Below are 17,482 nucleotides of genomic sequence, written 5' to 3'. Positions count from 1 at the left end.
ATGAATGGAGGCCGCGGAGCTATAGTGGAGGCGCGAGATCGCGGCAAGTGGAGCGCACACGGCGCGGTGTGCTGGCGGGAGGACTCGGTCACGACGTCGGAGCCGCGCCGCCCTCCAAGGACCTTCCCTCGAGATCTTTAGACGAAACGCGCATGCGGCGGGAGTCGGTTGCAGCCCAATTCTGTACGGTGTCGCACCCCCCTCCATCTCTACACCCCCCTCCTCTTTATAGGACTTGCTCGCTCCAAAAAATTCGTCCCCACGAGGATAGGATGACTGCGGACCGCTTCCGGTTCCGGCCTGGTCGCACGAACGCGCGCCGAGATGGGAGGTATAGGGGGAGGAGGTGGTGAAATCAGCTTTTAAAAAATGAGCCCGCCGACAATTTCTAGATTTTTCTGGTTTCTCGTTACGTTTATTTTATTTTTTTTTCGTCCGCACGAAGGCATTGCGAAGGAGAAAGAAAGAGCGTTATAATTGGACCAATATCGAAGCAGGGAGCCCATGTGGAAGCGTCAGCTGGCGAAGGAGGGACGTTCCTATTCCTGTCGCGTGTACCGACCCATGGTCACATGCAGCCAGGGGTCCAGTTCGCGGGCACGATTATTAGTGGCCCCGCGTAACGCCGCGAGCGAGTACTATGTAGTACTCCATATAGTATACTGCTCTAATACTTGCCGAAGATGCTCGAGCGCATGATTTATATTGGCGCCACCGCCGCCTGTGACCTCCGCCTGTTATCGTACAATGGCGCTTTACGATCCTGTTAGAAGTCGATCATTGGATATTTATTTCAGTAACGCGCGGGCTGAGCTGTCAGCAGTTATTAATATCGGCTATACAGTACACTCTAAAAACGTTTACACCCTCAAGGGTGTTTTCTTGTCGCACTGGTAACACCCTTGCAGGGCCTTACCAAATTTATAGAAGCCGACAACGGAGCTCTAACTAGACGTGTGATGACAAAATACGTAGTTGAAAACTATGTAAACATTCTGACAGCCTTGGATGCACACAAATATCTGACAAGAGAATTTTACAGGGAGAGATGTGTAACTCTCGCATCGGATATTTTCGTGCGCCCAAGGCAGTCAGAATGATTACATAGCCTTCAACTACGTCTTCTGTCATCGGACGTCTAGATAGAGCTCCGTTGTCATCCTCTATAAATGTTTGTAAAGCCCTAACAGTTCAAAAATAACGTTACAGGCGGCGGTGGCGCGAAAATAAATCATGCGCTCGAGCATCTTCGGCAACTATTAGAGCAGTATACTATATGGAGTACTAAATAGTGCTCGCGCGCGTCGTTACGCGGGGTCACTAATAAAGATAATGAATTACCAACTAGCTCAAGCAACCACCCTAGCCCTAACAGTAATGGTGTTACCAGTGTATACACAGCCCGTTATGAAGACGTATATACACGTACGCTGTCCGCGCGCAAGTGCAATTCCACTATACCGCGCTGTTATGTATTGCCGACGAGCACGAGGTTGCTTATATGTCATGTGGTTTTCTTCTGTCTGTTTTTCGCAGAGGTCGTTCACGCTTATCCTGGAGGCGCTCCATCACAACAACTACACTGAACCTTGTGAGTATCACTCTTCTTCAATGTTAAGCTCCTGATACTTTATTTCGTCGTTCGATTCTTGCTTGCACGCAAAAAAAAAGAAGAAAGTTGGACCGTTGATTCAGAACACGTATTAGAAGACATCAATATTAGATTTTAGATAACGCGCTGTAAACTGGCCTGAAACTACAGGTTCGTTATGAGACAGTGGATGTGGACAGTGGAACAGTGGGTGGACAGTGGAGCAGTGTGTGTGTGAAGTCAGCGATTTCCTGCCACGTTAATCGAAGAACGCTGATATCTCAAACCGGTATAGGTTATACGTGTGTGGAGACTCAATGCGGCGTCTGTCGCGTCAGCGCGTTGTGTGCCCACGTGATCACCACATGCAGACGAAATGTTGGCGCAGGACTGAGGGTACCTACCCTCTCCTCTGGTTCTCTCGAGTCGTCATCATTTTCCAAGTACCCTACGGTCTACCAGAATTTGTAGTCGCACGCAAATTTCAGAAAAGGCTCCAAGTCCGCAGCGAACGCAACGGCGGCTATGACAATGACAAAATTTGTCGTACCGGAGTCAAGCGCCATATCTTCGTCAAAACTCGTCCTATATCCGAATCACATACAATCGACGCCTGGAGGGAGTCCCTCCGGCTTCTTAAACCTGAATTATTTCGCTAGATGGAACACGTGTATTTAAAGGAATGCTATATACACAGATTCCATCAGCACACTGCAAATGAGCGAAACGTATACCCTCGTGAGTTACCAAGTTCGCATTCAGGTATTCTCTCCATAACAAATTGCCGACATAAACTAGGCGGTGCGTCCAAACGCATACCTTTGAGGGTTGCAGTCAACGCCGCGCCGAAGCAGCAGCAGCAGCGACAGCAACAGCCACGTTGGCGCTGTCTAGACACGCGAACATCGGCGACGCGTCGCGGCTCCAGTTCACACGGGAAACCCCTTCAAGTGGAGCGAAATTAATGGCGCCACGTCTAGGGGGGAACAAAGATCGGCCCTTTTGTGCGAGCGAGACGCTGTATTATACACCAGGGAAGCACGTCTCTGCAGTCGTCCACGAGGCTGCATGCGGGCGACAAAGAAAGGAATACGTCCACGGGCTAACGACGCGAAGAGCCTGGAATACACTTTCGGATACTGCGCAAATTTCGTTGAACCGACGGTGAAAAAAAAAAAAAAGAAGAATTTAGAGCGGCACCACTCGGGGAGGAGTCTCAGAGGAGTCGCTTTGCGGAATGCGGGAGCGACGCATGGCGCAGTCGAAGAGATAGCGCGTGCGCTCCCGCCGACAGCGCCACCACGCGATCGCCGATAAGATCAGCTAGCAAGGGGGGGGGGGGGGGCTCTCGGCCGAAAGACAAATGGAGCTTTTTTTTTTTGCCTTTCTTCCCCCCCCCCCATTTCGTCCTTTTTAAGCAGTCTTACTTTGTGAGCGACCTCCTCCTTTGCTATTCTGAGCATCACCTGAAGGTCTTCCACGTAAGACTGAGAGAGCGCCGTCGCTGTATAGCTCCCGGGATCTGTCCGCACGTGTACTTTAGTTATTTCTTTTACGATTCTCCAAATTTACGTGGTTTCCCGAGAAGTCCGCTGCTCCCATTCCCGCGACGCTCTCCGACTGCTTCGCTTCCGAAAGCATGCCGATGTGGCTAAGAGACCCACCGCACGCAGCAGCTGTAACGATCGTCGGCCCAGCGCGCTTCCGTGGCTCCTCGAATCTCCCTTCTGTATGCGAAGACGCCGTGTACACCTTATCAGCAGCGCACGAAAGAGAAACTCTTCCATCAGCGCCACTATCAGAGCTGCTTGGTCATGTCAAATCTGGACAAGGATCTCCTCAGAAATGACCCTTTAAGTCCCGATTTCTTTTTCTTCTTTAGCATCCTTCTCGCGAGCCCCAGAAGTGCCTGAAAAGAACGGCTTCAGAGACTCCGCGCAGAAGCAAGGACAAGCTCCAACAAAATTGCACATAGTGGGGAAGTCGCTTCGCGTAAGTGCGGTTCGGAGTGCTTATGCACTGCTCCGAGCAAGTGTATATACAGACATTTAAAAAAGTCGAGTCTTCGCTGCATTACTCGCTTTCTGAGCCATTAACCGCGGCCGACGCATATCGCGAACAGGGCTCGAGATGGTTGCGAGTTCTGGCGATAAGGCTCAACATGAGAATTCTTCTCATGGCTTTCGGAGATGTTACCGCATGGCGCATAATGTAGCGGAAAGAATTGCCCGCACGTTCGCGTCCAGCGCTTGAAGCGTTTCGTGTGACCGCTGAAGTGGACTATAAAATATGTCAAACGAGACGTACGTGATTGTGATAATCAGAAATCAGCCGTATGATATAGCTGGTCCACAATATAGACAGCGGTCGACGATATTTTTTTTTTTTTCGTCTACCAGCATAAGAACGTCAAAATTCGTATTGGCTTGCGACGGCTGCTTAGGATGTCACTCTCTTCGTATCACGCTTTACTCCACTGAATATATAGGAATGAAGCGGCGGAGCAGCGATCCGAAGCCTGCACTGCGATTCCCGTGCGGAATATTATCCTTCGGCCATCGGCAATGCCATGCTGCATACAATAAATTCTAGTTACAATGAAATCACCTCATTCGAAGTTTTTCACGTTCTCGCGTTACTATAACTCCTTCGCCTCTAACAAAATACTGATTATAACGAAATCAATTTCCTGTCCAGATTACTTCGTTACAACGAGGGTTTACTGAAGTACCGTTCACGTGCTCCAGTTCTCGTCAGGTCCCCGAAACAGGGCTCGGCCAGTACTTCAATACGGGCACCAGCTGAGTTCTCCAGTGAAAGTTGTACATGTGTTTCGCTTGAAAAATATTGTTACTTTGTAGGTGGAGCTATGTTGTCAACTTTTAGTAGAGAAGCCAACGATAGCATTTCGGCTTCGGTAACTCAGGTCGCAAAATTTACCTGAATTCGTAGAGCAAGCTTACGAACAATTGAACTGTCGCACGTACTAAATGCCACATCTTGTACTCGTAAAGCACGCTGTCACTCCAAACACTTCATAAGTTCCACTCAGAATAAGTCTAACCTCGATATAACGAATATAATGGCTGTAACAAATTATCGGATATTACGAAATAAATGAGAAAAAGTATCACCGATATGCGTCTCATGTCATGATTATATGCTTACAACGAATATCGGACGTAAGACAATTTACTGTCGGATGCGACTTCGTAATAACGAGATTCGACCGGTGCTGCAATGAGTCACGCGGCAATGCATTGCCTGGTCGGTATTAACGAATAGCCGGAAATCGGCGCATGTCGGGAGCATATGGTGCTGGCATTTTCGCCCGACAAAAAAAGAACGGCTTTGACAGCCACTCTTCGTTAACGGCTGTAACGTGCGTACCCATACGCATCACCGGGAGAGAATAAGGGTCCGCGCAGGCACAAGGGGTCCGCTAGTTTGTCGCTCGGTCATCGACCCGTCAACCCTGACCTTGCCCCACGTGTATCTCGAGCACACACACGCACACACAAAAAAAAAAAAAACCTCAGTTCCTCTTGCCACTGTCATTTTTTTTTTTTTCATCTCCCCCAACACCGCGCGTCTCTCCTATAGTGATGCCAGCCATGCCGTGTTTTAGGCATCACTTATTCGCCGCCTTTTTTTGTCGCCGTTGTTTTGCCAGCGGGGATGTCCAAACACGTGGCAGTCGACACGCAAGAGAACGCCCACATACACAACAGCCGACGCCGTACAGTAAGGAACCTGCGTGGGTAAGAAGAGGAGGGGGAGGGGGGCTGCTTGTCGCATACGCAACCATACGCAACGCCCTTTTTATTTTTCCCTCCTCGGCCCATCTACGCGGGAGCCATGGCCGAGAACAGAGTCCCAAAATAATACCGTCCCAATCGCTTTGGCCGCAAGCGCAGGCACTAGCAGGTCCGCGTGCTTTTTTTAGGGAACCCGGAAGGAACACTGTCCCTCTCTCGCCGATGTGGGGACAAAAGACGCGACCAAAAAGAAAAAAAAAAGCGACAGAGACGAAAAAAAAAAAAAGTGTCCTGTGTTGCTGTCAGCTTCCGGCGGGCAAGCGGTGATCCCTGCGTCCTCTACGCCAGCAGCATCTAAATAATGCGTGTTCCAACTCTGCGGCGGAGGAGCCCCGTCAACTTGCCCAACGGGGCGAGGGGTCAAAGGTCGAATCGGCGGCGAGTGCGGGATCCGCGCTGTTCACGTGTTCTCTCGAGCACACGCTCCTCTTTCTTTTTTTGTGCAAATAGCCGGAGAAGATGAGCGGGTAAATTAACGACGCAACGAACGACAGAAGTTTCGTCAAGCAGCGATGATCACTTTCCACGCGTATTCGCTCAGCGAGTATAACAACAACAATAAAAAGAAAAAGGTAAACGGCGAAGTTTAGGAGGGAAATAAGGGGAAAAGAAGCGATTTATATTTAAGAATAGTGGGGGGAGAAGGAGACAAAAAGGAAATGGAGACACGACCGAGAATGGTGTCTTCGTGTCGTTTTTCAATTAAATCACGAGCCAACTCTCACATTTTAACACTCTTAAGCATGTAAATCAGTTCGTCGCCAGACAGACAACCTAAGGGTACTGTGCCTACACCATGGGGTGCTATATAGAACCATACAGAGGAAGGACACCCAGCAAAATAAAGTTGAGGTGTCGGATAGCGTGCAAGTCCGCATTAGCACCCGTCTACATGGGTGTCAAAAGGGTGTGGGCGCTCCATTTACTATTGAGGCTTCAGCTGTCCATATATATATATATATAAGGAAGAACAAGCAGCGCGGACGGGATTCTGAGAACCGAGATCAGGGAACCGCCTTTCTTTTCCTCGGTTAGGCCAACGTGGTCTCCCACAGAGCGCGCGCACGGTTGGCGAGTCGCATGCGACGGCAGCGTTTTCTTCTTTTTTTTCCTAAACCCGAACACAAGTGCGCGCAAAGTGCTCGACGCGTGAGCTCTGCCCGCCGCCTGTCCCTGCATGGAGAACGTCGTTTGTTTTAGAAAAAAAATGGGAAGGCGCCGAGAGGCCTGCAGCGACAAAGGGAGGTGCTTGTGTAGCGAGTCGTGGGTGTTCCCGACATCGCACGTGTCGAGGTAATTTAGCGAGAATTCGCCGTTTTCTCTTGGTTGCGCCCCTAATCGCCGGTTGCTTTTTTTTTTTTTTAGGTTGGATTTGAGTCGCGCCTCTTGCTGTATAACCCGTGCTTGAGACATATCAACACGGTGTGCGCGCTCTGTGCGGGCTGGGGGCTTCCACTAGGAAGCAAACCGAAACTGAAGTGGCATGCCGGGGACATTTAAGATAATTTATATACGTAGCGCACACACACAAAAAAAGACGAGGACAACGAGATTAGACAGACAGACAGACAGACAGACAGACAGACAGACAGACAGACAGACAGACAGACAGACAGACAGACAGACAGACAGACAGACAGATAGATAGATAGATAGATAGATAGATAGATAGATAGATAGATAGATGACGACACGACACGTAGCGCACTTTCAAGGACCCAAGCCACAACACTTGTGGTCAAAGAAACAAAATATTTGAAGGGTGTATTAGTAAGCTACCCTTCTACACAATACCAAAAAAGCCACCCTGACTTTGCAAGAAAAAAAAAAAGAACGAAAGACGGGTGGCGACGTCGCCGGCACCTTCCCACACCAAGCAGCACGCCGTGACGTTCACGGATTTGACGGCGCCTGCATGCTCGGTCGGGCCTAGGTAATTTCTTATTGGTACACATCGACTGCATCGTGTCGAAAAAGAGTAAAATACTGGAATTAGAAGTTGCGCAAGTTGCGAGTACTTTTACCGAGTCACAACGGCCAAAATACGAAAAATAAGTATTTCGAAATTTGTGACGTCACACTGACGCTACGGAGCAAAACTTAAGAAAGAAATTGAACCTTGACGTTATTTCTTTTCTTTTAATAGTGAACCTATTACACTATACTATTAACCATTGCTCTTGCGGGTTCCGGTGCCAAAAGAAGAGTCGTGGCTGCCATAGGCTCGATTACGTCAACGCTGAGGAGGAAGTGTCTAATGCTCTCAGAGTAGTCGAAGATTGCTATAGTATAGCCCTGCAGCAAGTGGAGGGTCCCCGCGTGCGCCCCCTCCGTGGTTACCGGTTAGGACAGACAAAAAAAAAAAAAAAAAAAGGAGGAGGCGCAGGCCGCATGGAGCGCAGCTTCCAGCGAACAAATTTACGCGTAAATGGTTTCAACGTCAGAAGTTCACGTGTCGCCGCGTGAAGCAAGTGTTATTAAGCTGTACGACAACCACATTGTGGCGGATCGTCGTTGTCACTGGCCGCACTCTTAAATATCTGTGGTCAGGAACAACAACTCTTAATTCCTATGTATCATTGGAGCGTCTACACTTTCGTCGCTATATACCGCCCGGCATCAGTGCCGTCGAAACACACGGAATACGCCTTTAAACTTATGCCACTGCCGGCACACACGTAGCGCGAGCTGCCTTCAGTGATTGGATACATAGTTTCGTATTTTATACAAAAACTCTGCGTTTAGAGCGTGGCCTCATAGATCGGGCGGCGCGCGTAGGTATGTCACGGTTAGGAACTTTCAGGATTAAAGTTTTTCTTTTCTCGATATGGCCGGCATTCGCGCAGAGTCGCCCTGTTGCTCTTCTTTTTTGTGCCCCTGCCACGTGTGTCCACGTCGCTTTGTGCCTATGTACAAACCCCCTTTCTTTTTGTGTGTCCCGCAGACGTGGACCGGCCCATCGAGCGGCTCGCCTACTCGGGCCTGGTGCTGCCCAGCGAGGAGTGGCACACGCTGCGGCACCCGGGCCGAGCCGCGCAGCTCTCGTACCGCATACGGGTCACGTGCGCGGCCAACTACTACGGGCCGAGCTGCTGGACGCTGTGCAAGCCGCGCGACGACCGCTTCGGCCACTACCGGTGCTCGCGCGACGGCTCCAAGCTGTGCCGGCCGGGCTGGTCGGGCGCCACGTGCGAGACGCCCGTGTGCCGCCGCGGCTGCCACCCCGTGCACGGCTACTGCGAGCGGCCCGGCGAGTGCGTCTGCCGGCCGGGCTGGAAGTCCGAGCTGTGCGACCACTGCGCCCCCTACCCCGGCTGCCGGCACGGATACTGCAACAACACGCCCTGGCAGGTGAGCGGGCGAGCTGCATTCGTCGGGGCAAGCGGAACGGCTATAGCAGCCCGCAGGGATTTCCATATATACGCAGTTAGCTTTACCTGACGCTGCGACGTGCGTTCACAGGGATCGCTACCGAGAGTCCGCAGAGACAGAACCCTTTGTTCAAGAACAGAGAGATCGAAGGATAGCGTAGAGCCTGCGGAGGCTTGCGTAAAGGCACTCGGAATGATGTTCCGCTCTTCCTTATTGCACTCAAACGCATTTGTGGAGATTATAGCTGCAACTTCGTTTAATTACGCGGCTTTCTGGGTTTCGCAAGACAAAATTTATCAGTCTCGCTGTATTAGTGTTTAAACTGAGCCCAGATCGCTACCTGCAAGGTCTCGCGTTGACACATCTGCGCCTGAGTGTTCTTTGCGCGAACGAACGTAACCTCACATGACACATACCCGGATTAGGACCTCACAATGTTCCCCGGAGTCACGGCCAGGCGCGCCCGAGTGTACTGGACGAATGAGCTCCCAATACAGTTGGCGAGTTAAAGTGAATAAAATTCAAAATTCGGCCGCTGAGGCGTACATTACGACGTTCATCGCCGTCCAGATGCAAATAAATAAATAAATAAATAAATAAATAAATAAATAAATAAATAAATCTGAAGCGAAGGTACGCCACCAGCTATACAACCCTTAATAAATAAGGAAAAAAGAGGAGGCGATAGAAGCCTTACAGGTGCGACCTCTGGCGAGCTTCCTCTATTGTCATGCCAGCCGTGGCGATGCAGTACAGTTGGCCCGATTGCACCCTTCCATTTTTGCGCTGCTATCTGGGTGTCACGCTCTCGCGACGGTGCGGGGAACACCGTGGCTCGTTCTCGCCTTCCCCTTGTGTGCCAGCATTTCTTGCGTGTACACACACGTTCGCGAGCCGTACATGTGTACGAGTTCCAGAGACCGAACCCCGTTCCGCGCGCAGTGCATCTGCGACCTGAACTGGGGCGGCATCCTGTGCGACCAGGACCTGAACTACTGCGGCACCCACGAGCCGTGCATGAACGGCGGAACCTGCGAGCACACGGCGGGGCCGCAGCACTACCTGTGCCGCTGCCGGCCGGGCTTCTCCGGCACCAACTGCGAGCTGGGCCGCGGGCCGCAGGGCTGCCTGCCGGCCGCCTGCCTCAACGGCGGCAGCTGCGTCCAGCGCAACGGCACCTGGGCGTGCGCCTGCTCGCCCGGATGGACCGGATCCAGATGCCAGGTAACGTGTAACGCCTCGTACATACTCAGTGCATGTGAAAGTGCGGTACAGACTCATGTTTTCCCTCTCTCTCTCTCTTTAACTTCCCGTTCCCCTCCCCACGTGTAGGGTAGCAAACTGGACTCAGTCTGGTTCCCTGCCTCTCCTTCTTCTCTCTCTCTCTCTCTCTCATATATATCGTCTGCTGTAGATGTTAGTGGTGGTCGAATGAGTTCACTCGTGTGACGACAAAAACTATAGTCGACCTTAAGTGTGTCGCTTCGTCGAATGAGCTTCGCTTGAGTGACACGGGCAGAAGAAAGCACCGAATAAACGAAACTTACAGTGTTGGAAAACTGTCGCGTTAATAAGCGTTACCGTGAGGCATCCATTTACAGTTTTCATTCGACGAGCCTCCGGTAATTAGGCATATAGTTTTACCCTTACATCTATATCTACTGCACTGCCACTTCTCCCCACTGCATGCGACTCCCCGCTGCAGCTCAACTTCGGGCTGCGTTTCCCCAACTTCGGAGCGAGCCAGGGACTTGGCGTCGTCTATAAAATGCAGTTCACTGTCAGCTCCCTGCATATTGCAGCCTAAGTTTCCACACTTGCAAGTCCTTGCATTGCGTTGACTTACCTGCATGCAACTGCAGGAATATATCGAGGGGCGGACGCTTCACACCTGTATACATGTAAGCAGCTCACGAAGTTGAAGGTAGCGGTGTGTTCTAAATATTGTCTTTAGTAAGACCCAAGGCACAGGTTGCTGATCGGTACCAAACACTGGACACGAACGCGTACACATCGCGACGCACATGCCGCCGATTCGTGTATACGCATACACGCAATGCCACATGGTGACGTTAGGCCTAACGCCTAAATTTTATTCCATTCTCATATTCGCGGTACCCTTTTGGCATCGCCCGTCACTCACCACAATCTTGGCTTCGACAAACAGCGATAACGGAAATGACAGACAGGAGATAGGGGTGCATATAAACCACTCACCCCAAGTGTCCCACTACATCTATTCGTTGACCGTCTAAAAAGGTCACGCTCACATCACGCGGAACATATAGCATGCTCTGTTTCCCTTTACCTTCTAACATATTGCGTCCACGTCTATGTATACGTACTGCATGTCGACCCCTCCAAGTAGTCCCGGGAGCGCACCTCTGTTGGGTGCAATCAAGCAATAGATCACGAGATAAACGATAAAAAAACACGTACATCGTCTCTCAGTTCACAGGTATAACGCACAAAGACGGCCCAATGGAACAGCGCGCATGATACTCAACAGATCCTTTGAATTCATAATGGGAACAGCGCGAACAAGACGACGACGGAGTGAAAGGACACAGGACGAGCCCTGACCTGTGTCCTTTCACTCCGTCGTCGTCTTGTTCGCGCTGTTCCCATTATGAATGTATACCAACTCGCCTAACTTCCCACTCTAAGGTCCTTTGAAGTTCCGTTCACTGAATAGTCACGGCACATATCTGTGGTCGCGCAGGAGCTGAGCGGCTGCCTGGCGCGTCCGTGCCAGAATGGCGGCGACTGCGTGGCGTCGCCGCAGCCTCCGGGCTTCCGGTGCATCTGCCCCGTGGGCTACGGAGGCGCCCGGTGCGAACGCGACGAGGACCCGTGCCACCCGAACCCGTGCGCGCACGGCGCCTCCTGCTTCAGCCTCGGCTCGCACGACTACTACTGTCACTGCACCGACCGCTACCAGGTATGTGTATACGCATACACTTGCACGTCGCCGCCTAAGAATGTCAAACACACTTATGAGTGAAACGAGGGTGTTCTTTTTTCTTTGTTTGTTTGTTTGTTGCATCCATGCAAACACGCTTACAACTAAATTCTTACAACACCTTCCTTGCCTCGGAGTGTTTGAAGAGGAAGCGCCCTTGCAGCACCCCTGTGCTTGCACTTTAGTACGAGGTTGCACGCTCCGGCGCTCATCTTTGTCCCGCAACGAGAATCGTCGTCTACCGTGCGTGCCTTTCCTTTCTTTAACGAAGCGCTTCCCGGTATTTCCAGGTCGCGAACGGAACGGGCGTTATCAGCGTGACATATGTCATTCTTGGCGGGAAAGTAGCGAGCGCAGAGTTTTCCAGAAAGGAAACGCGAGCAAGGCGTTTATTATTGTGGTGCTAAGATACGCCACAAAATGCGTGAACTGTTTTAGAGCTTACATGTTATATTCTCATTTTAAGGGTGTAAATGAACACGCTAGTCTACAAATAAGTGTTTTATTTCTCTTTTTGGCAGATTACGCATTTTAGGTTGGGTATATGTACACGAAACATAACGTTATATCAAACCGAAAAAAGTTAAGCCTCTTATGAACCAATCAGGCCAACAAAGACTACTACTTAACCCTGTACATTTCTGTATATAGTTGCAGCTAATAATGTGTGCTGCCTGTACATATACATGTGTGTATACAAATCCACACATACCTGTATACACTGCTTTATCCAGCTGGGTTACCTGTCTTAAAGGAAACATATTTATTAAATATATCCTATGGTAGGTATCCCAGTTCTGTCACATCAGCATTGATGACTTTAATAACCTTCGTTTAAAGGTGTTGCGCAAACACCTTTTGCATGCGGTGCCCCTAACACCTCGAAAGGCTATCAACCCCGGGACAAGATATTCACACCTTGAAGTGTGTTCTTTTCAGAGTGTAGCGTATACTTTCCCGCAGCGTCCTGACGAAGCCGCGAAAGGTCGCTTATCCGGAGTCAAAGCTGCACTTTTACAAAGTAAAACCACCGAAAGGGGTTCAACGCTTACGTCATGCGACAATGTAGCCTTTGATAACCTACAAGGCGTGTGTCTGAGGGCGCGCCAGTCTGAGCAGGCGGCGTTCCAACGCGCAACACCGTAAAAATGTTGGCAGTATTAAGGTTGCTATCCATGAAACCAAAGTACTCTCGGTGGTATAAAAACGTACAGCGAAAAATTCTTACGCCCTTGTGTGCGCTTTTGGTTTGTTCCATTGGTGAACACCCTTAACCTTAAATGTCAAAAAAAAAAAAAAAAAGGAATTAACGCGAATGACGCGAGCCGGCAAGCCACGTGTGCTCGCACGATCAAGCTTCTCATTGGCTGGCGCCTGTTGAAGCTTCCACTCTGCCTTCGCTGGTCGTACCGTCCCATAATCCCGCTTTTTTTTTCTATTTTTACCACCGCAGTGCCTCCAATCCATACAACGTAACATACGAAAATACGTGGCTAGGAAACGTTTCGGCATACACCTTTGAGGGCAGCGCCTGACCCCTTTTCCTGCATTAGTTCCCGAAGCGAGTTCGCACCCCTGACCCCTGCCCGCGCCGCGCTCCTCGCAGGGCAAGAACTGCACGCAGGACCGACCGTGCGGCGGTCCCGGCGGCCAGCCGTGCTCGCCCCCGGCCTCCCTGCAGGGCTGTGCGGCCGTCGAAGAGCACGGCGGCGGGGCCTCGGTGTGCGGCCCGCACGGCCGCTGCGTCGCCACCGGCAGCGCGGCGGCGGCGGCGGCCACGTCGAGCTGCGTCTGCGACGCCGGATACACGGGCCGCTACTGTCACGAGAGTAAGCGTGCACACTTGTTCCGACTTTGCGGGGAGGAAAAAAAAAAAGCTGCATTTATTTGTCATTCAGACGCAGAAACTGAAATTTACGAGTGTGCTGGAAAGTTCGCAGTGCCAAGTTGTTTTTAAATACGGACCTCAATTTCAACGACGTACAGCACGAAGGACAAGGACGGCGACAGACGACATACACTGGCCGTCCTTGTCCTTCGCGCTGTACGTCGTTTTTATCATGAAACCACCCTAGCTCGATTTCAAGTTACAGTCTTAGGCGGAGAAGAAAATCCGCTTTATAGCGGAATCCCTGGTCTGTATATCTTTTTCTCTTTTTTTTTTTTTGCTCACGGGCGTACAATCGTAAGGTCGGTAGAGGCAATCAGCGGAACCTCCACAAAGACTGTTGGCATGAACGCGGCTTTCGCGTTTAACTGCTGTGAACCGCTTTATCAGTTGGTGCCGGTGAATCGAACGGGGCTCGAACTTTTTCCATGCCCTGCCTGCGACGATTAAAAGTGCTTTTCGCGCGGTCTGCCTCAGAGTAAAACACATTTTATGCGGCATATTCCGAAGACTATCCCCCCGTAAAAAGCCATTGAAGATTGCTAGGATACATCGAATTTCGTTCTGCGTACGGCCAGATTTTAATGCAGTAAAGGAAGTATAGAGGTGCAAAAGCACAAGAACTTCAGATGCATATTTAGAACAAAATATACCATTCATTCGCGACATGCCGAACTTGGCGTATCACCAAAGCGGCCATGCGCTATGTTGCTTTTGAAGTTGGCTTTTCCTAGCTGCTTAGAGTCATACGGTGGAGTTGGACGTTTTGGTAATGTTGAATTCCAATGGCGGAGTCGGAGCAAGTTTTTCTGCTCGTTTCGGAGCAAGTTTGTTCCAATGGCAGACTGAGGGCGGGAGTAAGGTGTTCCAATGAGAGAGTCGGAGGGGATTCAGAGCGGGAGTCAGTCCGTGGAGCAGAAAAAGATGCTCCGCCAAAATCGGCGGAGTGGACCGGAACTCTGCGTGACGTATTTCCTTTACCACGTTTGTCTGCTAGGAGGCGCCATTGGTCACGACTCGCGAGGAAGCAAAAGCTGCTGCACGCTTGGCGAGATATCCATTCCGCGCTTTTAAAAAAACAACAGGTGAACGGCGCTGAAGAGACAAGTCACCGGTGCAGCGGTGCTGGGAGCAAACAGCGGAATGAAATGACAACACGCAAGGTATCCTGGGTAACTCGGTGATAGAACTTCCGCTTCCGCATTGCTCCGGCGGCGCAGGTTGTGTTCCACTCGCGGATCTGAAGGCGTTGCTCTGCGCCAGAGTCGAGTGCTCGCTCGCGGAGTCCGTCGGCTGCTCCGACTCCGCCATTGGAATTCAACATAAGTGAATGCGGCAATGTCGTCCTACATGGATGAGGCGAGTTATTGGTGCACCTGTAAGAATTTTGTTGGTAACTTTTTCGCGACACTGATAAAAAAAATTGTTTTGGGCATTTTCGGTGATAACGACAAAACTTCACGCCAATCATCAACACGTGAGGCTGCAGGACGCAGCATAACTCACTCTTCGGCTCTTCTGGAACCCCCACTTTGCGTGGGCGGCTGTGTTGCCGAGACATTTAGATCGATCCCGATATCAATGCCCGATGTATACTCTCGCAAGGATTTTAATGTTGTACCATATCTCAGTAGGTCTATAAGGAAGCTATATATCGCTGGATTTTGACAATCGTATCCTTCTATGGTTCCGCCCTTCTTTCTCATTCCGATCAATTACAAATTCCTCCGTGATCATAGCATTTTCCTTCGTCCTATCACGTATACAACAGAGTACACATCGTGAGCTCATTTTTGGGGAAGCTCCCACGTCAAAACACCGCTTCAATGAAAATTCCGGAGAAGCCCGCCGCCGCACCTGTACATCGGCTGTACCAGTGCCGTTCAGGAATGCAAACAAAAGCGAATAGAAATGTTATCAGCTGCCACGCGAGAAGAAAAACGCGCTCGGGAGGGAATCATTTTTTTCCTCGCACCTGCAGCTACGTAGGCGCAGGCCAAGACGGCGGGGATATAGCCTCTCGCGGGTAGGGGCGTATACCGCACTAAGCGCTTTTCTCAAATGCGCTTTTTACGACGTCGCTCGTTACAGCGAGCCTCGCAATGAGCTGCCTTTTCTCGGCGGCGGTGGCGCTTCATTCGCTCCCTCGCCATTTCTTTGCCACCGTGCTGGCGGAGGTAAAGTGTAGCCCGTGGAGCGGCGGCTGCTCTCGCAATGGGCAGCGCGATCGCAGTACGAGAGGGAATCTCGCGAGGCCCCACAAAGAACCAGAGAGCGCTTCGGTGGCAGCGGCGGCGGCGCGCTGAGTGGTGCCCGGTCGCTTATTGACTCTCTTTCTTGGAAGAAGAGCCCTTCGCCTCCTGGCCGCCCTGTGCAGGAGTGCCACCGCCATACGCGCTCGTTTCGGCTGCCCCGCGCGAGGGCACAATGCACGCCGCGGGACTTCCATCGTTTGCTCCTTGGCGGTCCACTTGTCGTGATGTTTACGCGGTTGGGAGTCAATTCTGCGGCGAATCAGCGGCCTAGGCTCATGAACCACGCTCCGTATACTCCACTTTCGAGGTGGTGTATTGTCGATGACCGTTCGGCGGGAAGGTGCAAGCTAATGGAATTCTGGAACTTTAATTCCGATAGAGTTGCATATGCCTTTAGCAAAGGTGAACGTATTTCATTTCCTTTTCTTTTTTTTTGGCCGAGGTAGCGAACTGTGATTTCCTTACGATGTCAGACGTCACACGTGGTCTGTTGCTCCTTGTTCATAGGACGGAGAGGGAAAAGAGAAATGTGGATGACAAGGGAAGGAGAGTCGGGACTACCTTGTTAAGAGGGCATGAGAAGAGTAGTCGCACAACCCTCTGCACAAAGGCAAATGCTTCGCACTCAACCGAGACTGCTGCTACAAACATACGATAACCGCACAAAGTGCTGGAAGCGAGTCATTAAATGAGCACGATCGGCGCGGCGCGTCTGCCGAGAGAAAAATGTAACCTCTTCTGGAACCCGACCAGAGTCTGCGCGTTGGATTATTGACAGAGGGAGGGACAGAATAAACTGACGTGCAGACGATACACCTACCGCTGGACAAGCTCGAGATAAGGGCCGCCAAAGCAGACGACACTACAGCATGCAGGCCCGTGACCTCACGAGGCCTAGCGCGGCAGGTCTCCGGCCAGACCAGTGACCATCGAAACGAGCGCGTGGCCAGTGTATATAAACACCGCCGGAAGGGCTGCAGGAGATAAAACGAAAGCACTGGCCGGGAGAGAGGGGGAGGGGGCGTCGCGCGGCAGGGCGCGCATACGCGCTTCAATTACGCTCCACAGTAGCCGACGCGTGTTGAGACCGCGCCGCCGCCGATTCTCTGGAACAACTGTAGTGGGCGGAGGGGGGGGGGGGGGTTGAGGGCGCGCTCTTTGTAGCCCGCTTGTCGTTCCGTGCGCGGGTGGCAGGCGCGGGTGAAGGGCAGAAGATCGAAACGTCGCCCGACCTGCGATGCAGGGAGCGCGCGCGAGAGGCGGGGGTCTTCTCTCGCCGCCGCCGCCCAGAAGCCGGCCGTGGGCTCCGCTCCCGCTTCCAACCGGATGCGGCGCGCCGAGAATGGAATGCCGCTCCTCCGGTTGTTCTCTCGGCCTCAACGCGCGCAAGTGGCGGCGCGGGGGCTCCAGCCGCGCTGGACACTGGAGCACGCGCGCGCCTGTCACTTCGCAAACGAGCTGCTCGGCCCAAAGAACGGCCGCTGCTACCAGCCGCTCCCTTCTTCCCTCCCGCATCACCCCCCCCCCTCCCTCCATTCAGCCTCACGGTATCCGAACCCCTCTCGCCGTGTTCAGATGAAACGCGATCATCGAAGT

The 17,482-nt window shown here is 51.7% G+C and overlaps 1 protein-coding gene across 1 annotated transcript in view; it reads left to right on the top strand.

The window, feature by feature from the left end:
• Positions 1 to 17,482, top strand: part of LOC142588284 (uncharacterized) — a 112,427-nt gene that overhangs the window by 81,726 nt on the left and 13,219 nt on the right. Inside the window, exons 2-6 of the mRNA XM_075699863.1 lie at positions 1,537 to 1,591; positions 8,354 to 8,760; positions 9,724 to 10,005; positions 11,504 to 11,722; positions 13,350 to 13,572. Coding sequence (XP_075555978.1) covers positions 1,537 to 1,591; positions 8,354 to 8,760; positions 9,724 to 10,005; positions 11,504 to 11,722; positions 13,350 to 13,572 — 1,186 coding nt within the window. The remainder of the gene's footprint in view (positions 1 to 1,536; positions 1,592 to 8,353; positions 8,761 to 9,723; positions 10,006 to 11,503; positions 11,723 to 13,349; positions 13,573 to 17,482) is intronic.

This window comes from Dermacentor variabilis, chromosome 7, assembly GCF_050947875.1.
Source record: "Dermacentor variabilis isolate Ectoservices chromosome 7, ASM5094787v1, whole genome shotgun sequence".
Classification (NCBI taxonomy): Eukaryota; Metazoa; Arthropoda; class Arachnida; order Ixodida; family Ixodidae; genus Dermacentor; species Dermacentor variabilis.
The sequence above is the reverse complement of the archived record's forward strand: the minus strand, read 5'-3'. Positions and strand labels throughout refer to the sequence as shown.